Source organism: Macrobrachium nipponense, chromosome 29 (assembly GCF_015104395.2).
Source record: "Macrobrachium nipponense isolate FS-2020 chromosome 29, ASM1510439v2, whole genome shotgun sequence".
Classification (NCBI taxonomy): Eukaryota; Metazoa; Arthropoda; class Malacostraca; order Decapoda; family Palaemonidae; genus Macrobrachium; species Macrobrachium nipponense.
In genome coordinates, this window is record NC_061092.1 from 35434270 (window position 1) to 35458769 (window position 24500).

Genomic DNA, 24500 nt, shown 5'->3' on the forward strand with positions numbered 1-24500 from the left:
TATGTGTTCATTGATCTTTAAGGATGATTTTTCAGTGCATCATTCTTTCAAATTGCAATTTCTTCCCTTTCAGAATCATCACCTTTACTTGCTACCAAAGATGAATCACCTCAAAGTAGCTCAGGAAGTGTCACTGTTCATCCAGTCATACCATCCTCCTATCAAAATGGTGATAGTGAAGATACAGTTGATGGGTCAGGTTCCTCTTATAGAGAAGTATCCAAAAGGGAGGAAGAGGTCCCCGGACAGAATATCAACAGAGCTTATCCAAGTCGCTTCTGGATTTTAGGAGTATTCTCCTTCATAGCATTTTTTCAGGTCAGTCGCTTATAAAGGACAAGTAGTGTAACTGCTAATATTATCTTCCCAAAACAGCAGTTCTCAATTAGCATGTAATGTCTGTGACTTTATATGAACTGAATATTGTAATTAACGCAGTTCCCTCCTGCATGTGATGCCCTTATTTGATCTTCACACAGTTATGAAATCTTTTATTACAGTCACAAGCATGAAATATTGTGAATTTTAATGCACACTCAAAGGTTTCATTCCAAGCTCACAGTTTATATATTATGGGAAAGATCTTGTAAAAAAAAATTACTATAGCTATTTGTTTTTTCTTTCCAAATTGCAGTGCCTGCAGTGGAATACATGGGGTCCAATCAGTGAGAGTGTAGATGCAGCCTTCAGTGGGTGGAAGTCTAGCACAGTTGCAATGATGGCCAATTGGGGTACAATAACCTTTGTCTTATTCATTACGCCTATGTGTTGGCTTATGAATGAAAAGGGACTTCGAACAGGGGTCTTTGCTTGTGCCATCATGATTGCTGCAGGGACAGTTCTCAGGGTTTTGGCTCTCACTACAAACTCTAATGAAGTTTTCACAATGTAGGTGACTATACAAAAGATCTGCTGTACTCTTGTATGAATCCTGGGTTTTCAAAATTTTGTGCATTAAGAGTAAAGCAGTTATCATGTATCATTTAGTATTTTTGTTATTAGCATTTATATTGCTGCAGCAGTCAGTAATTACCTCATTTAGATCTTTAAGCTCATACTCATACTGGGTTTCAGTGATACTCATACTGGGTTTCAGTGTGATGTATCACAAGATCTTATAAATGATGCACTCTATAACTGTATTCCAGATCTTGTCACCTTTGTGCAATACTTGTTGGTACTGCTGGCACATTGGTGATGGCCGCACCGCCTATGATAGCAGCGGAGTGGTTCCCCCCCAAGGAACGCACAACAGCAACTGGTAATATTCTTTTGCCTGGTTCTTAATTTCCTTTCTTCAGCCTCATCATTATTCAGGTGTATTGGGAAATTACCTTTTCTTCAGTTAATTTACAGTAATAAGCCAAGGAAAACATATATAAATGGTATGCTGTCCCCAAACATTGAAAACTTGTTCTTTTACCAGTCTTGAGGACTTATCTAACTGTTGCAAACAGAGAAGGGATAATAATTGAGAAATTACTATATTATTTTGAAATAGCATTTCCATCCAGTAGAAATTGTTATGATTACTGTATTTATGGGAGGCAGGAATGCTCGCATATGCTCCTCTATTGTCTGTTTGGATGTAGAGTATGCAGTATACTTGAAAATAAAGTGAGTGCCAGAGATGTGGAATAAATATTAAATGTTAAATGGAAAACGGTTAGTAATAGCTTTCCTAAAAACAAGGTCTAAATGAGTTATACAGATACATCAAGTGTTAATAAAATTTAAATGGTAACTGATAAAATAAGTACAAGTTTTATGGCAGCATCTGGAAGTACATAAAAAACATAAATTCTCATTAGCTCATGAAAGCTAATACTACTACATAGTTTACCAGGAAATAGCAACTTGTGTTTAGTTAAAATAATTAAACTACAGTAGTGCCTCAGGATACAAAATTAAGGGCCTCTTTAAAAAATAACTATCCAAGGAAGATTGCTTCTTCCTGCTTTTCAAAATGTTCCTGAAACGATTCAGGCAAACGTCATCGAACTGAGCAAGTATACGACATGTGTGAGCCTTTTCTGGGTAGTATCTCTTTTCTACAAATGATAGCACTTTATGAAAAGCAGCTAGAACATCCTTAATTTCTGCCGTTGTCATAGGGTCCTCCTCCTCCTCCTTGCCGCTGCTAGAGAACTCTTCTTGAATGACGTTATGTTGCATGGCCTCCAACTCCTTCAGGTCATCCGTCGTAAGCTCCTCTTGGTGCTCCTCGAGAAGGTCATTGATGTCGTCCTCGTTGACAACCAGCCCCATGGACTTGCCGAGTGCAAAGATCTCATAAAGATCTGGTTGCGAAACAGTTTCAGGATCGTCAGCTGTTTCTGAATTTGCATCAGCTTCACCCACATTGAATCCCTCAAAATCTCGGGCGCATAAGGCATCAGACCAGAGTTTCCTCCACAAAGAATTCAAGTTTCGCCTCGAAACCTCCTGCCAAGCTTGATCGATGAGTCAGATGCATATGACGATATCGAAATGCTCCTTCCAAAATTCACACAATGTGAGGTTTGTGATATCGGTGATGTCGAAACAGCTCTTGAAAAGGTGTTTTGTATACAGCTTCTTGAAGTTCGATATCACTTGCTGGTCCATGGGTTGGAGGAGAGGGGTGGTGTTAGATGGAAGATAAAGAACCTTTATAAAAGAATACTCCACTAGGATGTCTTCCTCGAGGCCAGGAGGGTGAGCAGGGGCATTGTCCAACAACAGCAGACATTTCAGAGGGAGGCGCTTCTCTTCCAAGAATTTCTTCACTGTCGGGCCGAAACACAGATTTAGCCACTCGGTGAACAAAAGTCTCGTTACCCAGGCTTTCGCATTAGCCCTCCACATCACCGGAAGCTTCTCCTTTAGCACTTTGTTAGAACAAAGTGCAAGAGTAAGCCTGTCTTTCATAGGCTTATGCCCGGGTAGCTTCTTCTCTTCCTCTGTAATGTATGTCCGACAAGGCATTTTTTTCCAAAACAGGCCAGTCTCGTCACAGTTGAAGACTTGCTGAGAACTGTAGCTTTCTTTGATTTTCATCTCATTGAACCCCTTAATAAAGGCTTTGGCTGCTTTCGTGTCCGAGCTGGCAGCCTCTCCATGCCACACCATCGAATGGATGCCAGTCCATTTACGGAATTTATCAAACCAACCCCAAGAAGCCTTGATGTCTGGTGTTGCCGTCGATGTCCCTTCTCCTGCGTTGTCTTTGGCTTGGGCACTCAGATCACCGAAAATAGCGCTGGCCTTGTGGCAGATTGCCATCTTGGTTATTGTATTGCCAGTGATTTCTTTGTCTTTAATCCATACAAGAAGCAGCCTCTCCATCTCATCATGCACGTGGCTCCTCTTGTTGGACGAAATAGTCACGTCCTTGGCTTCCTTCTGCTTAAGGATGGTGCTTATCGTCGACGAATTTCAGCTGTAATCCTTAGCGATAACACTCAACTGCACGCCAGCGTCATACTTTTTAATTATCTCCATCTTCGTCTCCATAGAAAGCATCCTCTTCTTTCCGTGAACTTCAGCAACATTCTTGGGACCCATGGCCAATAACGTAAGTTAATTAAGTTCACACACACCATGATAAAGTAACTTACTACAAAGAAAGCGAAATCACTAACACAAATTTACGTTAACAAACGAAATCTATGTGAACGAATGAATTCCACGTACGTACGATAACGCTGATGCAACGAAATGGTCGAAGGACGCCTTTACGTAGAGGCATGATGGGACAGATGCTGACCAATAGGATTGTAGGATCTTATGGCGGTGACTAGCATCAAGAACCAATGGAAGAGCGGGAGGATGGTGGCGAGTCTACTGAGTTGGCGGCGCGCGAGTTTTAAAATTGTTCTCGGCGGCCCGGACGAATTTCGGTTTACAGTACATACACCCTTTCGCAACCTGAATTATTTTCGTACACAGAAGCAAAAAAATCTTCATCTTTGCTTTCGTAACCTAGGTTTTTCTTAAGTAGGGACTTTCGTACGTAGAGGTTCCACTATACTTCATATGCAAAAGTAACCTATGTAACATTAGGGTTTATTGAGACAATAATTTTTAAAGTAATTTTTGTCATTTACACAACTCAGTCTTATCATAGTTTTAAGATTATTTAGCTAGGAGAGCTGTCCATGTGTGATAATAACTATGGTAATTTTAAATTTTAGGACAGCTCATTTCCCTTAGATTGATCTCAATAATGCAATGCAAAGAAAAATTGAAATGTTCTAAAATGAATTTTGTGTGTGTAATGCATACAAATCATGGCAGTAGATAGCCTTTGGCTTTAGTTCCAAGTATATTCTGTACTTGAGTTGACCATAGGTTATGGTTCAGGAAATACACAGCAAAACCAAAAGGACAAAACTCACTTGTGAATTGAGTGTTTTGTCCTGATTTTAAAGGCTTTTTACATGTAAATGGAAAAAAAAGTAATAGTCATATCTTGGTCTTTTGCAATGAGTTACTTGTTCTTAGATTTTTCTTAAGTGTCCCAAACTGAATTAATTTCATGCAACACCAACAGGGATCAGTTTCTCCATGCATCTACAATTTTCACTTCATAAGTTTTTGAAGGGGACTAAGTAGTTGTGTTTATCAAAATGACTTAAAAATTCCAAAGCTGTTGTTGTTAGCGCCTCAGTGGCGTGGTTGGTATGGTGTTAGCGTCCCACCTCAGTGGTCGCGAGTTCGATTCTCAGCCATTCCATTGAGGAGTGAGAGATGTGTATTTCTGGTGATAGAAGTTCACTCTCGACATGGTTCAGAAGTCACGCAGAGCCGATGGTCCTGTTGCTGAATAACCTCTGATTCCATGCAGCGTAAAAGCACTATAGTATAAACAAACAATCAATGCTGTTGGTCCCGTTGCTGAATAACCTCTGGTTCCAGGCAACATAAAAACACTGCAAACAAACAATCAATGCTGTTGTTAGAAACTGTATTTTTAAAGTTATATTGACCTCATGTCGTTAGTACTTATGCTAACTGCTCACTACACATTAATATTAATGTCAAACACATGTTATGTAATGCAACCTAAGTTCTAAAGTAGACTTTTACTTCATGTTTACAGCAATAGGTCAAGCTTTTAATCAGCTGGGAAATGCTGGAAGTTACCTTGAACCAATCTTTGTACGATCGCCAGCAGATGGTACTCCAGAAGAGATCAGGGGAGATATTAAAGTACTTATGTATGCTTGTAAGTACTGAGCAGGGATTTTCACCAGTTCTGTATATGTGAAATATTACTAATTCAGCACTCATTGATATATATTTTAAAATTTGCCATTGTGTAATTGGTTAGCCAGGCTTGTAAATATTTTTAAGTCATTGCCTTGATTAGTCAGGTGTGTATAGAAAGGTTATAAGAGTACATATTTCAGTTTTAGCTGAACTTTTAATAGTTTCACAAAACAAACAAACCTTTTAATTTACTTACCTTAATGCCTGAGAGATGCAGTAGAATGTTTTCCTATGGATGTACAAAGCATAAGCTTTGCTAGACTTGGCCTCTGGTTGTAAGCTGAACCAGTTGTTGAGCCAGGTGGTTGTTTTGTCCCTTACGGTACCTATCATCTGCTCTTCACTGTCTTGTTTCGTCTTACAGTAATTTATTTCAAAGACAACATACATTTTTCAACTATTTATCAAGAAAAAAGGTTTTGATGTAGGAGAGTGTACAATATTTTTATAGGTTCTCATCAGTAATAAAGTTATCAGTTGTTTTGAGCACCTTGTTTAATTAGCTTCGAGAAAAATCTCATGAAAAGTATTTTTGACTATTTAGAAGCAGGAATGATATATTTACTGTAATAGCTTCTATAATTTCTAATTCAGATGCTGGCATAGCAGCGGCAGTATTGTTGGCAGTGTTCTTCTATTATCCATCCAAACCACCCACACCACCTTCTTTGTCATCTTCAGTTGAGAGACTTCAGTTTTGGGATAGCATTAAAAAAATATTAAGGTAAATATGCCTTTTTACATGGGTACAGACATGATTTCAAAGCTTGGAGCTCTCCTGTATTATACAGAATATACCATCAATTTTTACCAGATATATATACATATATATGAAACTCAGGAGTACCTCAGCGTAACAGATGCTTTGAGGTCTGGCGTTTTGATAAGTAACAAAGACCCTGTATTAAAGCCTGCACTATTTTATAGATAACTTATGACTAACAGCATTTCACATACAAAATGTTAGCATAGCAAAAAAGAGGTTTTATGAGCTATCAAAAATATACAGGTTTTCATGCAGATGTCAAATCGTTATTCTGTATTTAAAAATGGGCAGCTGTACACATTATATGTATTGAGTAGTTATTATCTTACTATTATAAAGGGTGTGTTAATACTCCTACTTTGCACTTCTCAGTTATAGTGTTCTTTCTCATTTTCTTACACATATGGTCGCCCTCTGCATTGTAAGCTATGTATGTAATGTGGTTAAAAGGATTTTTACTTGTACTGGTTGTTAGCTTCTTTGCAGCCTCTGTGAATGTGATATCCCTAGCCTATTCATTAACTGTTTGGGGTTGGCTCCATTTTTATAAGTTATACTTTTACCCAGTTTTCTCTGTTATTTCCTCTTTTTATTTCCTAATTTCTCTATGCACTCCATTCCACTTTATTCCTTCATTTATATCTGAGTGCATGCCTAACATTCTTTAGCTTTTTGATCCAGACAGAACATTTGAGGCAAAAACCACTCATCTTTTTCTTTTTATGTCAAGTTAGTTGCTGCTTTGATGGCTGCCTACTCAAAGGTATTGTCCTACTTCAACTGCATTACTTGTAACTTATTCAAAAGTCCTCATTACATAATAGGTTAGGTGGGTGTACTTCATTAGCTCTTCTTTCCTTAGTCTATTACTTGGAAGTGGCCTGGGTAGTACAGAATTGATATTTATATAAAGTTGGCTCAAAACCCCCAAAAAAACTCAGATGATGAAATTTAGACCAAAGGCCAATGCATGGACATAGGTCATTCAGCTCTGAAGGGGAAATTGAGAGTAAAGAAGGTTTTAAATTTAAAGGTGTAGATGGAGGAAAACGTCACAGTTGTACCATGAAACAATTGTTAGGAGAGGGTGGAAAGTAAGATGAAAGAAAGAGTACATGAAAGAAATAAAAAGGGTTGGAGCTGAGGGCTGAAGGGACACTGCAAAAAACCTTAGGTAATGCCTACAGTACACCATGTGCGGTGAACTGATAGTAATTGCCCCCTGCAGGGCAGAAAACCTCGTTCCACACCCTCCTCCCCTGTCTTCTTACATACGAAATTCTACACAATATGGTACGCATCTCCATTTTCATTGCTTTCATTTATACCTAAGAATCACCTCTTAACTTGCCCTCAGTAACAGCAAATCACAACATGGTTTACTTTTTGACAGATTCTTCTTGTTTTTCATGCATTTTTCCAATTATGTTGATGGTGATTAAGAACAAAATCTCTTTTCTTCTTTTACACACTTTCATAGTCCACCTCCTCCCTTCCAAACACTTATCAAGAATATTTTTCAGATTCTGCCATTAAAATTGTTTCACCTCACTTTTATGACACATCTGTAGAGGGAATAACTTTTAGTAGTATTTTAAGACACACAAAACATTAATTAAGAGCCATGATGTAAGGTTCCTTCAGTTCTGTATACCACTCTAATTAGCATGTTTGTATTCTAGAGACTATATGAATAGTAAGTGGTACAGTATTACACTTAGCAAATTATACCCCACAGAGAAGAGTATTCCCTCCAACTCTGGTATAGTACCTCTCTCTTCATCTAGATAGACTATGAGAGGAAACTCCCATGGAGATATATATTCCTCTTTATGATATTAGAAATAACTAGTATAAATAGATGTAATACTGCATAGAAAGCTGGTAGTATACTTTCCCTCCTGGTATCATATGAAAATTTATAGGGGTATACAAAATTGTTAAAATAAAAATGTTGATATTCTTCTGTACCTCCCCACATCTTTGAAAAGTCACCAGGGATGTGTGATCCTTGGAAAATCTTATACCAATTTACCTTTTTTTTCTAATAAAAATAGTAGACAAAAATTAATGCAGATCACTTTGGAAAATGTGGTATAGATAAGAATGGCATTTTAAATTATAAAAATAAAAGATATTGAGTCCATATCTCTTGTACTCATTTTCTGCTTGTTTTACCTTTCCAGTTGAGTCAGGGTTATGTTCCAGTTTCTGTTTCCAATTTATCCTTAGTAGTATTTATGAACTAGGAGATTGTTAGCACCCCTCAGTGCCTGGGGTTTGGGGGCCATTCATACATTAAAGAATATAGTTCCTTGTGTTTGTAGTTCCTAGAAGTAGATGAAGTCCAGTGAACCTTAACAATGCTTAGGTTATCTGTCAGATGTCCAGGCTTCCAGCAAAAGAGCCAAAGTGCTCAACATTTCAACCTTATCCATAATCCCACTGCCAATACACAATATGGATGCTACTCCGGAGCAAAGCCACAATTTTTTATTGTGAAAGTAGCCTTTACTTAAAGAGTTGTTGACCTACAAGGCAGTGTACCTCGAGATTGGGGTTCTGATCCAGATACCAGTGCAGTACTACCTTCTGGGCCAGTTGAACCTTGTGTTCACTATGGGCAGGGAGACAACTCTATGAAGGTATATTGGTATAGTACCTAATGGTTACCCATAACTACTTATAGTACATATACTACATGAATTTATTTAAAAATGAACCATTGCCTTATGATTAGGTCTCCCTTCCCACCCATCAGATAGGGTATAAAAGTCTCCTTCCTGGGGTCAAGATTCATGATGATGTGAGGTGGTGAGTGATATCGGGTAGTGGAATCATCTTTTTTTTCATCAGCGTACATACACACAGGGCCACCACTTCAAATCCCAACCAAGACTTGTTGGCAGTGGCTTGTATGTGGAATTTATATCTGTTGAAAAAACTCATGTGCTTTATACTGCATACTGCTGCATTAATTTTTTTTTTAATGTTAAACATAATTTCTTGGTAAAGCTAAGCTTTTATGTTTTGCTAATGTCAGCACATAAAAATTACAATTTGATTTTATGTACTGTATTACAGTTACGTAAGTACTTTCCAATAATAGTAATAAGCCTTGTTTCTGCAAATCCCTTGATGTATCTTTGTACAGTGCACTAGCAGGTAAAGCAAGCTATCCTCGCAAATGGAAAAAGTTGTGATTAATGATCAACTACATGGAATTCACTCAAATTTTTCATTTAGATTAGTACTGACTACACATTTTTTTCATTAAAGGTTTACACTGCTTCTTATTTATGAGTTATGACTTGAATTGCCTTCGATTTAGTATTTGGGAAAGTTGAATTTTGTTATTTATGTAAGAAGAGCAGTATATCTCCCTCTGTGAATTAAGATCCCTAGTTATATAGTTTTCTCAGCAAAAAATGATGATGCCTATGAAAGATTTTGTAAAGTGTTTTAAAAATGGTAAAACCTCTTTTATATCTGTATTTTCAAATGTAAAATATGAGTTTCAGCGGTTGTAATACAAGCAGGCATAGAATCTGAAATGGGAGAGCATATTGTTGTGTTCAGTGCACAGTATCAGTAATTGCCATAATGTTTACAGGAATCGTGATATCAGAATTGTAACACTGTGTTCAATGTACAATATCAGTAATTGCCATGCATGTTTACAGGAATCGTGATGTCATAATCGTAACATTGGCTTATGGTATCTCCGTAGGGATTCCATCATCTTGGATTGCAGTTTTCAACTATTCTCTCCAGGCTATGAATATTCATCAGGTAATGGCTGAGAGACATGGATTTTGAATTACTATGTTATTGATTTTTAGTTGTTAATGAAAATTTAATGAAGAAAGGAGTGCATTGTTGGTTTATTTTGTTTTTAAGTGTATTTCCAATCATGTTTTAGTGCTTAACATTCAAATTTTTACAGTTATTTCAATGTTACTTTTGTTTATACAGTACAGTTTGTTAATTTTTATTTATTTACTATATAATTTTCTGTATACTTTACAGAAGATAATATAATTTGATTGATTAAATTTAGATTAGTGTTTCTGAAAAACTTTTGTTTATAGTTTTTTTTAACTAACTTGAATTCATTTACCTCTGTAATTCAGAGCATGAGTATGAATAAATTTATGATTTTTTCTTATAAGGATGAAGCAACGTGGATTGGACTTGCAGTGGTCATCGTTTCAAGCACCAGTGCACTGGTATCTGGGCGTTTGACGGATCTTGTTTATGGTCATCTTCGAGTATCATTGATAATAATTATGTTAGCAAATTTGGGCTGCTTTTACTGGTTTTACCTGATTACATATGGTTCAATCACAGTAGTGAAATGTAAGTGAAATATTAGATCTTTTCCACGTTATACATTCCATAACTTTGAATTCTGTATGTAATACCATGTACTACATGAAATAAATATGATATAAATTTGTTTTAGAGTTGTCTAAAACATATATGATACATCAAAGCTCATACTTGTATTTTCATGTTGTTTCAGGGCAGATATATTTTACCTCAATAGCTGCGTTTTCACTTAATTTTGCAACGTGTCCACTGTTCTTTGAGTTAGCTGTTGAGAGTGCCTACCCATGCCCTGAGATCCTTGTTGGTGGACTCCTTACTGGAATGAATAACTTTGTTGGCCTTCTATTTCTGTTCCTTTTCTTCATTCCAAATATAGGTAAGTGGAAATTTTATTGGTTACCTCAGGTAACCAATGTCTGACTTGGTAAATAGTAAGTCATTTGCTCCTGATAAATGCAAGATTTTCACAGTGTACCACCAATTAGATACTCCTTTTGGAAGTCTGTTGTTAAACTCTAGAGTTTCAAGGTGTCACACCATCTGAATTTTGCTGATTCACCTGTGGAGGAGACCATTATGATACCATTGAATGATCGGGCTAAGATTAACAAACTGCAGATAATCCTGAAATTCCATTTCTGGGATGGCTACTCCTAAAGGCTGACTGATATTCATGTCAACTTGACAATTTATCTGCCAACAAATTCATTATTGTTATTAATGTAACGTCACTTGAAGTTATTTCATATAATAAATTTCAAGCACTATTGTGAATGACCCATATCCAGCTTGGCAAAAACTGAGGAAACAGGTGCCCAGATCTATATAGTGACTAGAAGAAGCAGAGCAGAGAAAATTGTGAGAAGTCTGATGTTAACGCTACCTAAAGTACAAGACAAGATATTCATGGTTCTAGAGAAGCATTTAGCAAGTATCATTCTAGAAATGTTAAATGAATGTGATTGGGTTGGATTCCTTAACCAAAAGGTGGCCCTGCTAAATTTGGGTTGTCAGTGGCAAATGTTGCTGTGCCTCTATGAGACTTAAATTGTATCTTGAGACTTCTTGTCTGTATCAAGGATAGACCAGGAACAGTTTTAAGTACCTTGGTTAGTTCTTCATTACACAAGGAGCCTCTTTAAATGATCTTCATTCTTGGCAATATTATATAGTGCCCTAAGTCAGAAGAGTAAGAACCTACCACAGAGAAATAGTAACAGCTCATCATTATAAATAATAATAATAATAAAATAATAATAATAATATAATAAGAATAATAATAATAATAATAATAATAATAATAATAATAATTAATAATAATTAACTAATAACGCTTTATTTCAGCTCGGGGCCATATACATTGAATATACTACAAAATACAGACAGTAACATACACAATCTAGATACATGAGACATGATAAAATAGAAAAAGAAAATGAATAATCGGCACTTATCCACAAAATAGCTGAGGTAGCATAAAAGCTAGTACTGGTAATAACAGTGATAATATTGGCGAGAAAAAAAAATATGCATTGAGAGTAATAACAGTTGGTGCACATATTATATAACTCAAATTTCAACTAGAGACCTTAGGTGGTTACAGTAGTCAGGTCCAGAGGGCTTAATACATAAATTAAATGTAAATAAAACTTTAACTTGATAGTAATCACAGTAATAATGAAAAATTAAAATATCAGCAATCAATGTAATAATGACAAAAACTGCAGATGACATCTTGCCAATGCAGAGATTAAGTCCTTTAGGGGACAAAGGCCTCCTTTTCCCATCTTTCCCACAATTTAGATTTTCTTCTTGCTTCACTCCTTAGGATGCTTTGTATGAGCGAGTTGCTGCTGTTTTCTCACTCGGGTTACCAGACTGGACATTGTTCGCCTTACAATGATTTTTAAATTGTCCAGGTGGTTTTCTATGAACATCTGTGTGGCGGAGTGGTAGCGGGGAGTGTTTGTGAGGCGTCTCAGAATGTCATTGTGCACAACAGTGATGCGTCTCATGGTCTCTCGGGTATAGTTCGTCCAGAGGGAACACCCATAGATACTGTAGCAGTACGAGCGGAATAGCAGCAGTTTCACGTCTCGGTGACAGAAGGCAAACCTCCTTGCAATCATGTTGCCAGCTGCACATAGTTTACGACGCCTCTGTTCAATGTCTGCCGTATCTTTTAGGTTGTCAGTGATAATGTGACCCAAATACGGAAATTCGTGCACAAATTCCAGCCGATGGTTTCCGAGGAAAATTTGAGGTTCTGCAATATGCTTAAGCGATCTCGGGAGCAGCGACATGCACTGGGTCTTGGTTTCGTTGTAGATTATATCAAATTCCTCTGCATATTGGCGGCAGGTGTCGATGAGTCGTTGGAGACCTTGCACTGATGGGGAAATCAGAACCATATCGTCGGCGTAACAGAGGTTGTTTATAGTTGTTTCATTGACGGTGCATCCGATTGGGAGCGAGTTCAGTTTGACATTCAAGGCATCTGTGTACGTATTAAACAGGTATGGAGAGAGAATGCCCCCTTGCTGAAGCCCGTTTAGGGAGCCGAAGGTGTAAGATAATACGTTACCCCATTTGACACAGAATTGCTGTGTGGAGAACCAGCAATGTAAAATGCCAATTAGATACAGGGGTGTGCCCCTTTTATGCAGCTTCAGGAAGAGCTTCAGGTAGTTTACTCTGTCAAATGCTTTTCTCACATCTACAAAACAAAGGAAAACAGGAGAGGCTGATGATAGATAGTAGTTCAGCAATTCTTTCAGTATGTAGATGCAGGTGTCGGTTGAGTGGTTTGCTTTAAACCCGAACTGGTTGTCAGTGGTGTGTAGAAAGGGGAGAAGTCTCACTAGAAGAACAGACTCAAGTATCTTCGATGCGATAGTTGTGATTGCAATCGGCCGGTAGTTGCCAGTATAGTACAGTACTACTAATGTTCAGTACTGAGGAACATTCTGCACAACCAATCAGTTGAACAAGTAATGTACTGAAAGCATTTAAAGCATTAAGTAAATGATGACACCAAACAGTTATAAATATAAATGGTTTACTGCACTTTAAAATATGGTCAACCCCCTGATCTAGGTTATCCTACCCCAAACCTTAGCCTGAGTTTGTCAAGGTTCAAAAATGTATTAACTAAATACAGTATATAAATACATTCCTTTAAATACAATCATACAGTACTTTAGCAACCAAAGTCTCAGTCAGGATGCATAGCAGTCAACCCTTTAAGGGTCCACAGATTATTTTTTTAGAGGCAAAAATTATAAGCTTTAATAAAGTTCATAATTTTAAAATCCGTACTATAACTTTTCCACGTTCCGATTTACCCAGCATGTGGCACCATCTCTCCGAGGAAACCTCTCAACTGCCCAGAGCAGTGGCATGTGAACAAAATGGATTGCCAATTGTCAAGGAGAGGTTTTTGAAATATTTTGTTGGCTGGAATATTAGTCACCAGCCAGTTGCACTTAAGCTTATATCTAATCATCTAATGTGTTCATTAGGTTACTTCCTCAGATGTTTTGGATCCCTCTTGCTGCCAGTCAGTAGAAACAGCCTACTTTTAAATCAGTGTTTCTTTACCATGAGTTATATGACAGCGTATCAGAAACCTTACAATGCTTGAGCTCGGTGCTTTTTGACCCCAAGGTGTGACTGATGACAACAGGTATGGGGAGAGTCATCATAACTAATGTTGAATAATTATAATCAGCAATCCCAAACAAAACCAATCAATTAATACTGTATGTCCTGCTCAGTACAGTATAAATATTTGATAAATTGAGCAAGTAAACATGAGTAAGTAGGCTAGTGCCAAGCACTAGGCCATGTTAATCTTCTGTAAACACTAGCTTGCTGAGGTATTCAAACTCAGCTATGCCTACAAGTTAATTAAAAATATAAGTAAAGAAGAAAGTACAGTATTATAAATCATTATACAGTGTTGATAAATACAGCCCATCAACACAGTTGTTATTTACAGTACCTATGCCTTTACAGAAAAGTAGAGTATTATAGTCAGTAAAACAGAATAGTAGTTGTAATAGCTGCCATATTGAAAAAACAGTGGCCACAGTATTATGATGCACTGCTAGACATTAAATTATGGTCATAATTAAATTTAAACCATAAATTCAAATGTCAAATGAATATATTGTGTGAATGGGCAACACTGTATGTGCTTACAGTTAACCACTTGTCAACTTACCTTCCCATGAACCCAAACCTAATTCCATTCTAAAAACACATGGTCAGGCCACATATCAACAATATCATAAAAGATGAACCGTCAATAATATCTATAAAACACGTAGTGTGTCTTACGTTAATGTAGCACTGTACTATGGTATGTATATATATAGTATAGTACTCATAATAAAAACTTGAGTACTCTACATTAAAAAATAATTCTAATTTTAATGTACGTACAATATTCAGACTTTGTAACTGTTGATCATTCATACATTTCATTAACCTTTAATGCACAGACATGCTCACATGAATAGCAATAATGATATTGTTAGTATACAATAAAGTTTTGTACATACTTACCTGGCAGATATATACTTAGCTTAGGTCTCTGACGTCACGACAGAAAATTCAAAACTCGCGGCACATGCTACAGGTAGGTCAGGTGATCTACCTTACCCGCCGCTGGGAGGCGGGTGTAAGAACCAGTCCCCCTTTCTTGTCAGGTTATTTTCTTCCACCTGTCTCCTGAGGGGAGGCTGGGCGGGCCATCAATCGTATATATCTGCCAGGTAAGTATGTACAAAATTTTATTGTATACTAACAATATCATTTTTGTACATGAACTTCCCTGCCAGATATATACTTAGCTGATTGACACCCTTGGTGGAGGGAAAGAGACACATACTTACTTAGAAAGTGGGGACAACACATGTTAAAGGAATACATAATATAAACCTCTGGTTCTTACCTGATTTAGGCAGAAGACTTGATAGTTACTGTCTATTAGTCTGCGTTGCCTAAAGAGTCTCAGCGAGGGCGTGACCTATGGGAACTGAGTCCACTTACTTGGCAGAATCCAAGCAGGATCTGGTCAATGGGGATCAACCCGCTTACATGCCAGAGCCTATCACTACAATTGCAAGGAGCCTCAAGCACAACCGATCACCTAACCAAATACTAACATTAGTATACGAAAGAAGGAGCTGCCTCCTGCAACCTCCTTCGTACAACCAAAAAACTCAAACTTAAAACTAACAGGGAAAAAGGATTAAAAAGGATGTGTTTCAGCTCCCTGCCCTAGCACTGAATCCGCCGATACGTAAGGGCCTAGCCCAAAACACTTATCATACGTAATCGATACGTCCTTTAGGTAGTGATTAGAGAAGACTGATTCACACCTCCAAAAAGTGGCCTTCATAAGGTTTTGTAACGACAAATTCTTCTTGAAAGCCAAAGACGTCGCGATGGCCCGTACTTCGTGCGCCTTGACTTTCAGAAGGTTAAACTGTTGCTGATTGCAAGAAGTGTGTGCTTCTCTAATAACATTCCTGATAAAGAATGAGAGTGCATTTTTAGATAAGGGCCTACTGGGGTCCCTTACAGAGCACCAGAGATTGCTCTCATTAGCAGCAAGTCTTTTCTTCCTCTGAAGATAATATTTCAGGCTTCTCACCGGGCAAAGAGATCTCTCCTCTTCTGTCCCAACTAAGGAGGATAAGCTTTTGATTTCGAAGCTCCTGGGCCACGGCGAAGAAGGGTTTTCATTCTTGGCTAGGAAAGCCGGAAGAAAAGAGCAAACCGCGGAGCTCCTTGGAAACCTACCTCACCTTCTAGAGCCTGCAGCTCGCTGACCCTCTTCGCTGACGCTAACGCACAGAGAAAAAGAGTCTTCATCGAAAGGTCTCTGAACGAAGCAGCATGGGGAGGTTCGAACCTTGAGGACCTCAGGAAGAGCAGCACGACATCTAGATTCCAGCTAGGCACTAAGGAGGAGGTTCTTTTAACCGTTTCAAACGATCTGATTAAATCATGGAGGTCCTTGTCCTCAGATATGTTTAATCCTCTATGACGAAAAACTGAGGAAAGCATGCTCCTGTATCCCTTGATGGTGGAGACAACCAACCCGCATTTTTCCCTCAGGAAGATAAGGAAATCTGCTATCTGAGTCACAGAGGAACTGGAGGAGGAAACTTTATGAGTCCTGCACCAGCGTTGAAAAACATCCCACTTCGACTGGTAGACTCTAGATGTGGAAGGTCTACGTGCATTGGCAATAGCCCTTGCAGACTTTGCCGAAAAGCCCTTAGCTCTGACGAGACTCTTGATAGTCTGAATCCAGTCAGACTGAGAGCGGGGAGGTTTTGTGAAACCTGTCGAAGTGGGGCTGTTTGAGCAGATCGACTCTTAGAGGTAGGGATCTTGGGACATCCACCAGCCATTCCAGTACCTCTGTGAACCAGTCGTGGGCGGGCCAGAACGGAGCTATCAACGTCATCCTGCTCCCACTCTTGACACTGCGAATTTCCTTAACGTTTCCCCTATAATCTTGAAAGGCGGGAACGCGTAAAGATCCAGATTCCTCCAATCCATCAGGAATGCATCTATTGCCACTGCTCTTGGGTCTGCAATAGGGGAGCAGTATAGCTCTATCCGCGCATTCCTGGAGGTCGCAAATAGATCGAGATGGGGACTGCCCCACGTCCTCCACAGCTCCTGGCATACGTCCGCGTGCAGAGTCCACTCTGAGGGAAGGACTTGATTCCTTCTGCTTAGCAGATCCGCTCTGACATTTCTTTCTCCCTGTACGAACCTGGTGAGAAGCCTTATGTTCCTTTCCTCTGACCACAAGAGGAGCGATCTCGCTGTCTCGTACAGGGAGAAAGAGTGAGTCCCCCCTGTTTCCGAATGTAAGCCAGGGCTGTAGTGTTGTCGGAGTTGATCTGAACATATTTCCCTTTTACGAGGGGTTCGAAGGTCTTGAGAGCTAACCAAATCGCTGTTAGCTCCTTCTTGTTGATGTGCCAGGACACCTGATCCCCCATCCAGGTGCCTGACACTTCTCTCGACCCGAGAGTAGCTCCCCAACCTTTGTCCGAAGCGTCCGCATACAACACTAGGTTGGGGTTCCGAACCTGCAAGGAAAGGCCTTCCTTGAACAATAGAGGGTCTAGCCACCAACGTAGATCCTCCTTTATCTCCTGCGAAATCTTGAACGCAAAGTCCAGACCTTGAGATTTCCGATCCCAGTTCCTCGTCAGGAAGAAACTGTAGGGGTCTGAGGTGCAACCTTCCTAGAGAAACGAATTGCTCCAGCGAGGAGAGTGTCCCCAACAGACTCATCCACTCCCTCGCTGTGCATACATCTTTCTCTAGAAAGATTGCTACCTTCTCCAAACCTCGGGTTATCCTCTCTGGGGACGGATACGCCCGAAAAACCTGAGAAGCCATCAGAATCCCCAGATAGATACGCTCTTGACTGGGGATTAGCTGTGACTTCTCGAAATTCACTAGCAAACCCAGAGAAGCTGCTAGATCCAACGTCACTCGTAAGTCCTCCAGACATTTCTCCTTGGATTTGGCCCATGATAAGCCAATCGTCCAAGTAGAGGGAAATCCTCACTCCCTCGAGATGAAGCCACGGGTGGGCAACGTTCTTCATCAGTCCTGTGAATACTTGGGGGGCCGTGGACAGGCCGAAGAGCGGGCCCTGAACTGAAAAACGTTCCCTCCCCACATGAATCTGAGAATTTGCGAGAAGAAGGATGGATCGGTACATGGAAGTAAGCGTCCTGAAGGTCCAGCGACACCATCCAGTCCCCGGGACGAAGAGCTGCTAAGACTGATGACGTCGTCTCCATAGCGAACTTCCTCTTCTTCACAAAGACATTCAGGGCGCTTACGTCCAGAACCGGTCTCCATCCTCCTGAGTTCTTAGGAACTAGGAACAGACGGTTGTAGAACCCCGCTGAAAGAGGGTCCTGAACCATCTCTATTGCCTCTTTCTCTAACATCAGCTCTACCGCTAGAGCGAGGGCTTGATTCATTAGTGGGTCTTTGTATTTGGCCACCAGTGCCCTTGGAGTGGTGGTCAAGGGTGGTCTCGAGATAAAGGGAATGAGGTATCCCCTCTTGATGATCGCGAGGGACCAGTTGTCCGCCCCCTTTCGTGCCCAGACATCTGCAAAGTTCAGAAGTCTGGCACCCACAGTTGTCTGGAGGACACACGAACTACTTCTTGGCCCTAATAGACCGGGAGAAGGTCCTTCCTCTTCTAGGTGGTCTCGAACCTCTGGAGGAAGAAGAGCGAGACGAAGGTCCTCCTCGAAAGGGTTCTTGCCTACTTTGAGCCTCTTTCTTTGTCTTCTGTTGAAACGAAGGTTTCGGAATTCTAGCCGAGCGAGCTAGCATATCCTGCGTCGCTTTTGCTGATAACGAGCTGGAGATATCATTAATAGTCTTCTTGGGGAAGAGTTGCGGGGAAAGCTGTGAATACAGCAAGGAAGCTCTCTGTGCGTGAGAAACCGCCTTGGTAAGAAAAGAGCAGAAAACGGCCTCTTCTTTACCACTCCTGCACCAAAAATTGAAGCAATTTCCCCCGGAACCGTCTCTCACTGCCTTGTCCATGCAAGACAGAACTGCGTGGAGGTCTTCAGGCGAAAGAGTGTCTTGCTCTTGAGTCCTCTTAGCCAACACTCCAAGGGTCCAGTCAAGAAAGTTAAAAACTTCTAAGACTCGGAACATTCCCTTCAGAAGGTGATCCAACTCGCTCATACCCCACGTCGTCTTCGCAGAATTCAGCGCCGAGCGACGTGCGGAATCAACCAACGAAGAGAAGTCCGAGTCTGCAGAAGAGGGAAGAGTTAGACCCAAGGGCTCTCCTGACTCGTCCACCAGAACCCCATCTTACCCGTCAGCTTGGACGGGGGAAAAGAAAAAACTGTCTTGCCTTTCTCTTCTTTTGAAAGCAACCAGTCGTCAAAGTTCTTCAGAGCCTTCTTCATAGACACTGTAGGCTTCATCTTAACGACTGAAGACTTCTTAGCCGTATTGGTCGTTGAAAATAAGGACGGAGGAGACAGAGGAGCAACGGCGAAAGAGACTCCCCAAAATCTTGCAAGAGGAGGTCTGTAAGTCTCTTATACGAAGAAACCGAAGCATCCTTGGGCAAATCTTCCTCCGAATCACCAACAAATTCTTCCGAAGAATGACATCTAGAAGCTCTACTGCCCGGAGGAGAGCTAATCCTTGGAGAGCGCCTGTTCGGAGAGCGCCTACTAGGCGAGCGCCTACTGGGAGAAAAACCACTGGGAGAGCGCTTACACGGGGAGCGCCTACCAGGAGAGCACCTACCAGGAGAGCGCCTACTTTGAGAGCGCCTCCCAGGAGAGAGCCTACTAGGAGAGCGCCTAGTTGGAGAGCGCCTACTAGGAGAGCGCCTCCCAGGAGAGAGCCTACTTGGGGCGCGCCTGCTAGGAGAGCGCCTACTTGGGGAGCGCCTACTAGGAGAGCGCCTACAAGTGGAGGCCCGTCTGTCGGGAAACAGATTCTAACTCCACAGAGCGTCTGGATAAGGGAGAGCGCCTATCAGGCTCTCTGCGCTGCTAGGCTCTTGGCGCCTGCCATCCTCAATACGCCTGCCAGGCTCTTGATGCCTATTGAGCTCAAAACCCCTGCCAGGCTCTTGACGCCTGCCACGGGGAGAGAAAACATCCACAGATGAATCCCTGTCAGAAGCGCGGCGCTTACAAGGCTCTGAGCGCCTATCCAGTCGGGAGTGATCTAATGGAGGAGAAAGCTTCCGTTGCCGCCTACCAGGCTCTTGGCGCCTACTAGGCTCTTGGCGCCTACTAGGCTCTTGACGCCTACTAGGCTCTTGACGCCTACTAGGCTCCGAGCGTCCGTTCAAAAAGGAGAGTGGCCACCAGGCGAAGAACTCTTCCTTCGCTCCTGACGAAAACGAGGCTCTGACGTCTGTCAAGCTCTTGACGCCTAACTGAAGAGGAGCGGAAATCCTGAGGAGAGAGCCTGTCTGGCTCCTTACGCCTTACATGCTCACAACTCTTGCTGGGAAGAGAGGAGAGCCTACTCGGAGAAAGATCCCGAGCTCCAGCCTGCACTTCTGACCTCCAACTAACAGGCTCAAAAGCTTCTCTAGCCAAAGGAGATTTAGCCGAAGGAACGTTCTTAGACTTCTTCACCGGAAGTGAGGCGTCCTTCCGACGATGAGAAGTCCCGGCAATAGACTCCGCTAAAGCCGCAATCTGCGCCTGCAGACCCGCCAGGATACGCGCAGGAGATCTCTTAAACTCCTCTACAGGGGACGAAGTCCGAGAGCGAACAGGAGAAGCGTAACCGGACGAAATCTTGGTTCTCTTGCATTCCACTTCTGGCTCTTCCGCGAAGGATTCGGGGCTGGAAGGAAGGGCGCAAGGATCCTTCCAGGGCCTCTTGAGAGGCCGAGACGACTCCGAGGCGCTCCATCTACGCTGAGGAGAAGGCGACGAAGATGACGAGAAGCACTGGCGCAATAACTCCTTCTTGGTTCGATCCAAGGCAGCCTGGGAACGAGCAACAGGAACTGCCGAGGGGACGCCTGACCGGTGGGGGTTCTCCCTCCCAACCTTCCTGCGGCTTTCGACTTTCCTCCTCCACTGGGTCTGGGAGTCTGGAAGAGGTCTAGGCCTGGAAGCGTTAGTGAGCCGGTCAGACGCACCCTCCACTGCACTAGGGGCACTGCACTGATCACTTGCACTATCATCACTCTTACTTGTCGAGAGCGAGCGAGGTTCTCCTTACTCCTGATCGAGGCTCTCCAGAAGCAACTTCCGAAAACGAATCTTTGGGTTCAAAGCTGGGCGCAGGGGCTGAAACTGGAGAAGGAACTACTTCTACTACAGGATTCTCAGCGTCAACTTCACTCACCCTCTATCTACTAGAACTCTTTGAAGAAGCCTTGCGCACCCTATCCTTCTCTAACTTTCTCACATAAGAAGAAAGAGCCTTCCAACCATCCTCATCCAAATTCTCACACTCTTTGCAAGGGTTAATAAAAGAGCATTCATTCCCTCTACAAGACGCACATACCGAGTGAGGATCTAATGCAGCTTTAGGAAGCCTAACTTTACATTCCTTCTCTGAACAAACCCTAAATAAACTAGGTTTCTTAACTTCAGAATCATCCATGATTATAGATATTGTAAGAGAAATCCAAAAGAAAAATCCAAAAAACAGTCCAAAAAGCGTATGCCAAGCCAACAAACAAAGGGTACTTCACCAAAATCCAAATCGTCGGCAACGAGAACGAATTTTAACTATCGTAAGGACTGAACAACAGGTGTTGTCCAGCCGGCGACAGAAAATAATCTGACAAGAAAGGGGGACTGGTTCTTACACCCGCCTCCCAGCGGCGGGTAAGGTAGATCACCTGACCTACCTGTAGCGTGTGCCGCGAGTTTTGAATTTTCTGTCGTGACGTCAGAGACCTAAGCTAAGTATATATCTGGCAGGGAAGTTCATGTACAAAAACAGGTTTTTGGTGGATGATGGAGTGACTCATGGTGAATAACAATGTTACATGCCATGGATGTGGGGGAATCAGGCAGGAAAGAGGTGCCATTACTGCTATAGCCCATAAATTCACTAATGGCAACTTTTAGACTGGCTAAAATCCACTGGGCAGCTGAGAGTTAGTTGGGATCTTGACATCAAGGGATTATGTAGTGCTTCTCTGTCTCTCTTGACGTCTTTTTGTAAATTTGCTCATAGATATACCCAGGGGTTGCTGTTGATCTTAGTTTTTATCTTTTATGATAGTATATCAGTTATAAATGTAATTTTGCAAAGGAAAATGCAAAGAAATATTATATAAAATTGGTAAATTTACATAAATATTCTGTAACAAATATGCTCTGAATTTGTTACTGATTTTATTTCTTATCTGGTTGGAAAATTGTGTGAGCTATAATTATAATTTTACAAGTAAAATAAATCTATTTTTAAGAAAAATCATCATGTGTAAATTAGTATAGTTTACGATTGTCTTGTAAAAGAGGCACCACAAGGGGTTGTAAATAGTAATTTTCAACTTCTCATGGAAGGTAGGGAAATTATTTTAGAATTTTTTTTTTTTACAGCTTGTGCATTTGCATATCTTCCTCTTTCCACTGAGGTGTTTTTTCTTAAATTGGCCAACCTCAAAGTTTACCCTGGCCTGGGGTGCTGCATATTGATTTTTTACCCGGTCCGTTAAGGGTATGGTATAGTTCGTGTTTTTATAAATTCATGCTAGTGGTTAGCAAATTGGATATTTCTGTTTGCTAGCACATTTTCACATGTAAGGCAACTGCAGTAAAGGAGCTTTACACTTCCATCAGGAAGTGCTCTTCTGTTAATACTGTTAAGCTTAGGGGAAGGGAAAGGACAAGGTGTAAAAGAATTGGATGAAGTGTAACTCTTGCAAGGCATTCATCCCTGTTTACACCAGTGAAAAAGAAGAAATGTCTTGCACAGGCATGGAAGCAGAAGACAGAGTATGTCTTGTTTATGGTACTGATGCCAAATATGAGGCTACTATTTGACCTAATGGTGAGGGGCTTAAATCCAGTGGAGTCATACCACAGGAGGAAAGTTTGAGCATGTTATAGTAGTATGATGCAGGTGACACTGCCTGCTGATGTGTGTATCTCCAAATCTCACTGAAGGATCTCATAAAATTTGCCTTGCACACATCATTTTCAGGGTTGGGAAAAGAGGTTAATGTCCTATTTCAGGGGGATCTTCACCCTTTGGAAAGGTGGAATCTTCATCATAAGGTAGTCTGTCCTTTTAGTGTCTGTTTTATAGGCTAAAATGAGGCAATGGTTTAATTTATGATAAAAAAAATTATACTGTATTGAAAAAAGGTGACTTTTTATGACTATGCAATTTTCAGTAGAATAGGTTATTACACAAAATTAATTGGTTAAAATGAATAGGAAAGAGGTATAACATATGTACTAAAAATGTCACTACTTTCAGGTTATAGTTGGGTGACATACATATTACTATCAACTAGCTCACTGTCAGTTATTCTCATTGTTATTATAAGAGAAGATTACTCAAGATCAAATATGGACCGTGGCACAGGTTTCCAGTCATCTTACCAGCCCATTTGACAAGTGGATTCATATGGGCAAAATACATAAATTTACATGTAAAAAGAATATCTACGGGTATATAGGTAATCAACCAAAACTTCTTTTTCAGGTTATAGTTGGGTGACATACGTATTACTAGCAACAAGCTCACTTTCAATTATTCCAGTTATCTTGGTTCGAGAAGATTACACAAGATCAACAATGGATCGTTTCAAAGGTCATCAACCGGCTTACAAATCCATTTTACAAAAGGACCCACTGGTTCAAAAAGTCAGACAACTTACTTCAATTAAAATTGAATAATTTAGTTGCATCAATACATTAGTGGTCAGATCTCAGAATGTTGATATTGCGGAGAAATTGTTTTTACATATTGCTGTATATTTTTTGACGAGGTTATTTGTTTGTCTTATAAGGAATTTTGTTTATACAGATACCTGAGCACTTATTTTCATTTAATGAAAGTAGTGGAGTGCATGAACTGTGATTGTGTATACAAACAGCGTTTGATTTGATAGATGCTTTCCAAGAAAAGAACTACCTATCAAAGTAAAAAACTAACAAATAAAAGAACTAAGTAATTGACACATACAATGACAATAAAACTGTCAGCTTATTATTAAGTAAATGCCCATTGTTTAAAGAGTGACGTGTCACAGGTGCCAAGGACCTGTGGTTATACAACTCTGTAATTGATATAGTAGTATGGATTTTGTTTGATTTTGTGAAAATCATAATGTATTTACTGATTTAGTTATTTAACATGTATTTTTAATTAGAAATAAAGTTTATTACAGTTCCTATTTAAACTTTATATGGAGGCAACAGGTTACATGATGTTGCAACTTTTCTCCTTAACAGAGTGGAGTTCATACTGTATTTTGTGCTCTTTTAACCCTAAATACAATGTGTACATTGGATAGTCATTCTTTGTTAAAGGCAAATAATAGATGGTTAAGACAGGAGAATAAATGATATGAGAATTAAATATCAATTTGAGTAAAAAAAATTTCTATGACAAGTGA

General features: G+C 40.4%; 1 protein-coding gene across 7 annotated transcripts in view; it reads left to right on the top strand.

Moving 5' to 3' along the window:
• Nucleotides 1–24278, top strand: part of LOC135206235 (solute carrier family 49 member 4 homolog) — a 280975-nt gene extending 256697 nt beyond the window's left edge. For 6 of the 7 annotated variants that reach the window (XM_064237603.1, XM_064237605.1, XM_064237607.1 and 3 more), the window contains 9 exons: nt 74–318; nt 635–888; nt 1149–1261; nt 5084–5209; nt 5848–5977; nt 9703–9811; nt 10192–10378; nt 10545–10727; nt 23585–24278. In XM_064237603.1, the coding sequence (XP_064093673.1) occupies nt 74–318; nt 635–888; nt 1149–1261; nt 5084–5209; nt 5848–5977; nt 9703–9811; nt 10192–10378; nt 10545–10727; nt 23585–23778 (1541 nt within the window). In that variant the 3' untranslated portion in view covers nt 23779–24278. Of the gene's footprint in view, nt 1–73; nt 319–634; nt 889–1148; nt 1262–5083; nt 5210–5847; nt 5978–9702; nt 9812–10191; nt 10379–10544; nt 10728–23356 lie in introns of all 7 variants that reach the window. The other variant, XM_064237609.1, reaches the window with a different exon arrangement.
• The last annotated feature ends 222 nt before the right edge of the window (nt 24279–24500 follow it).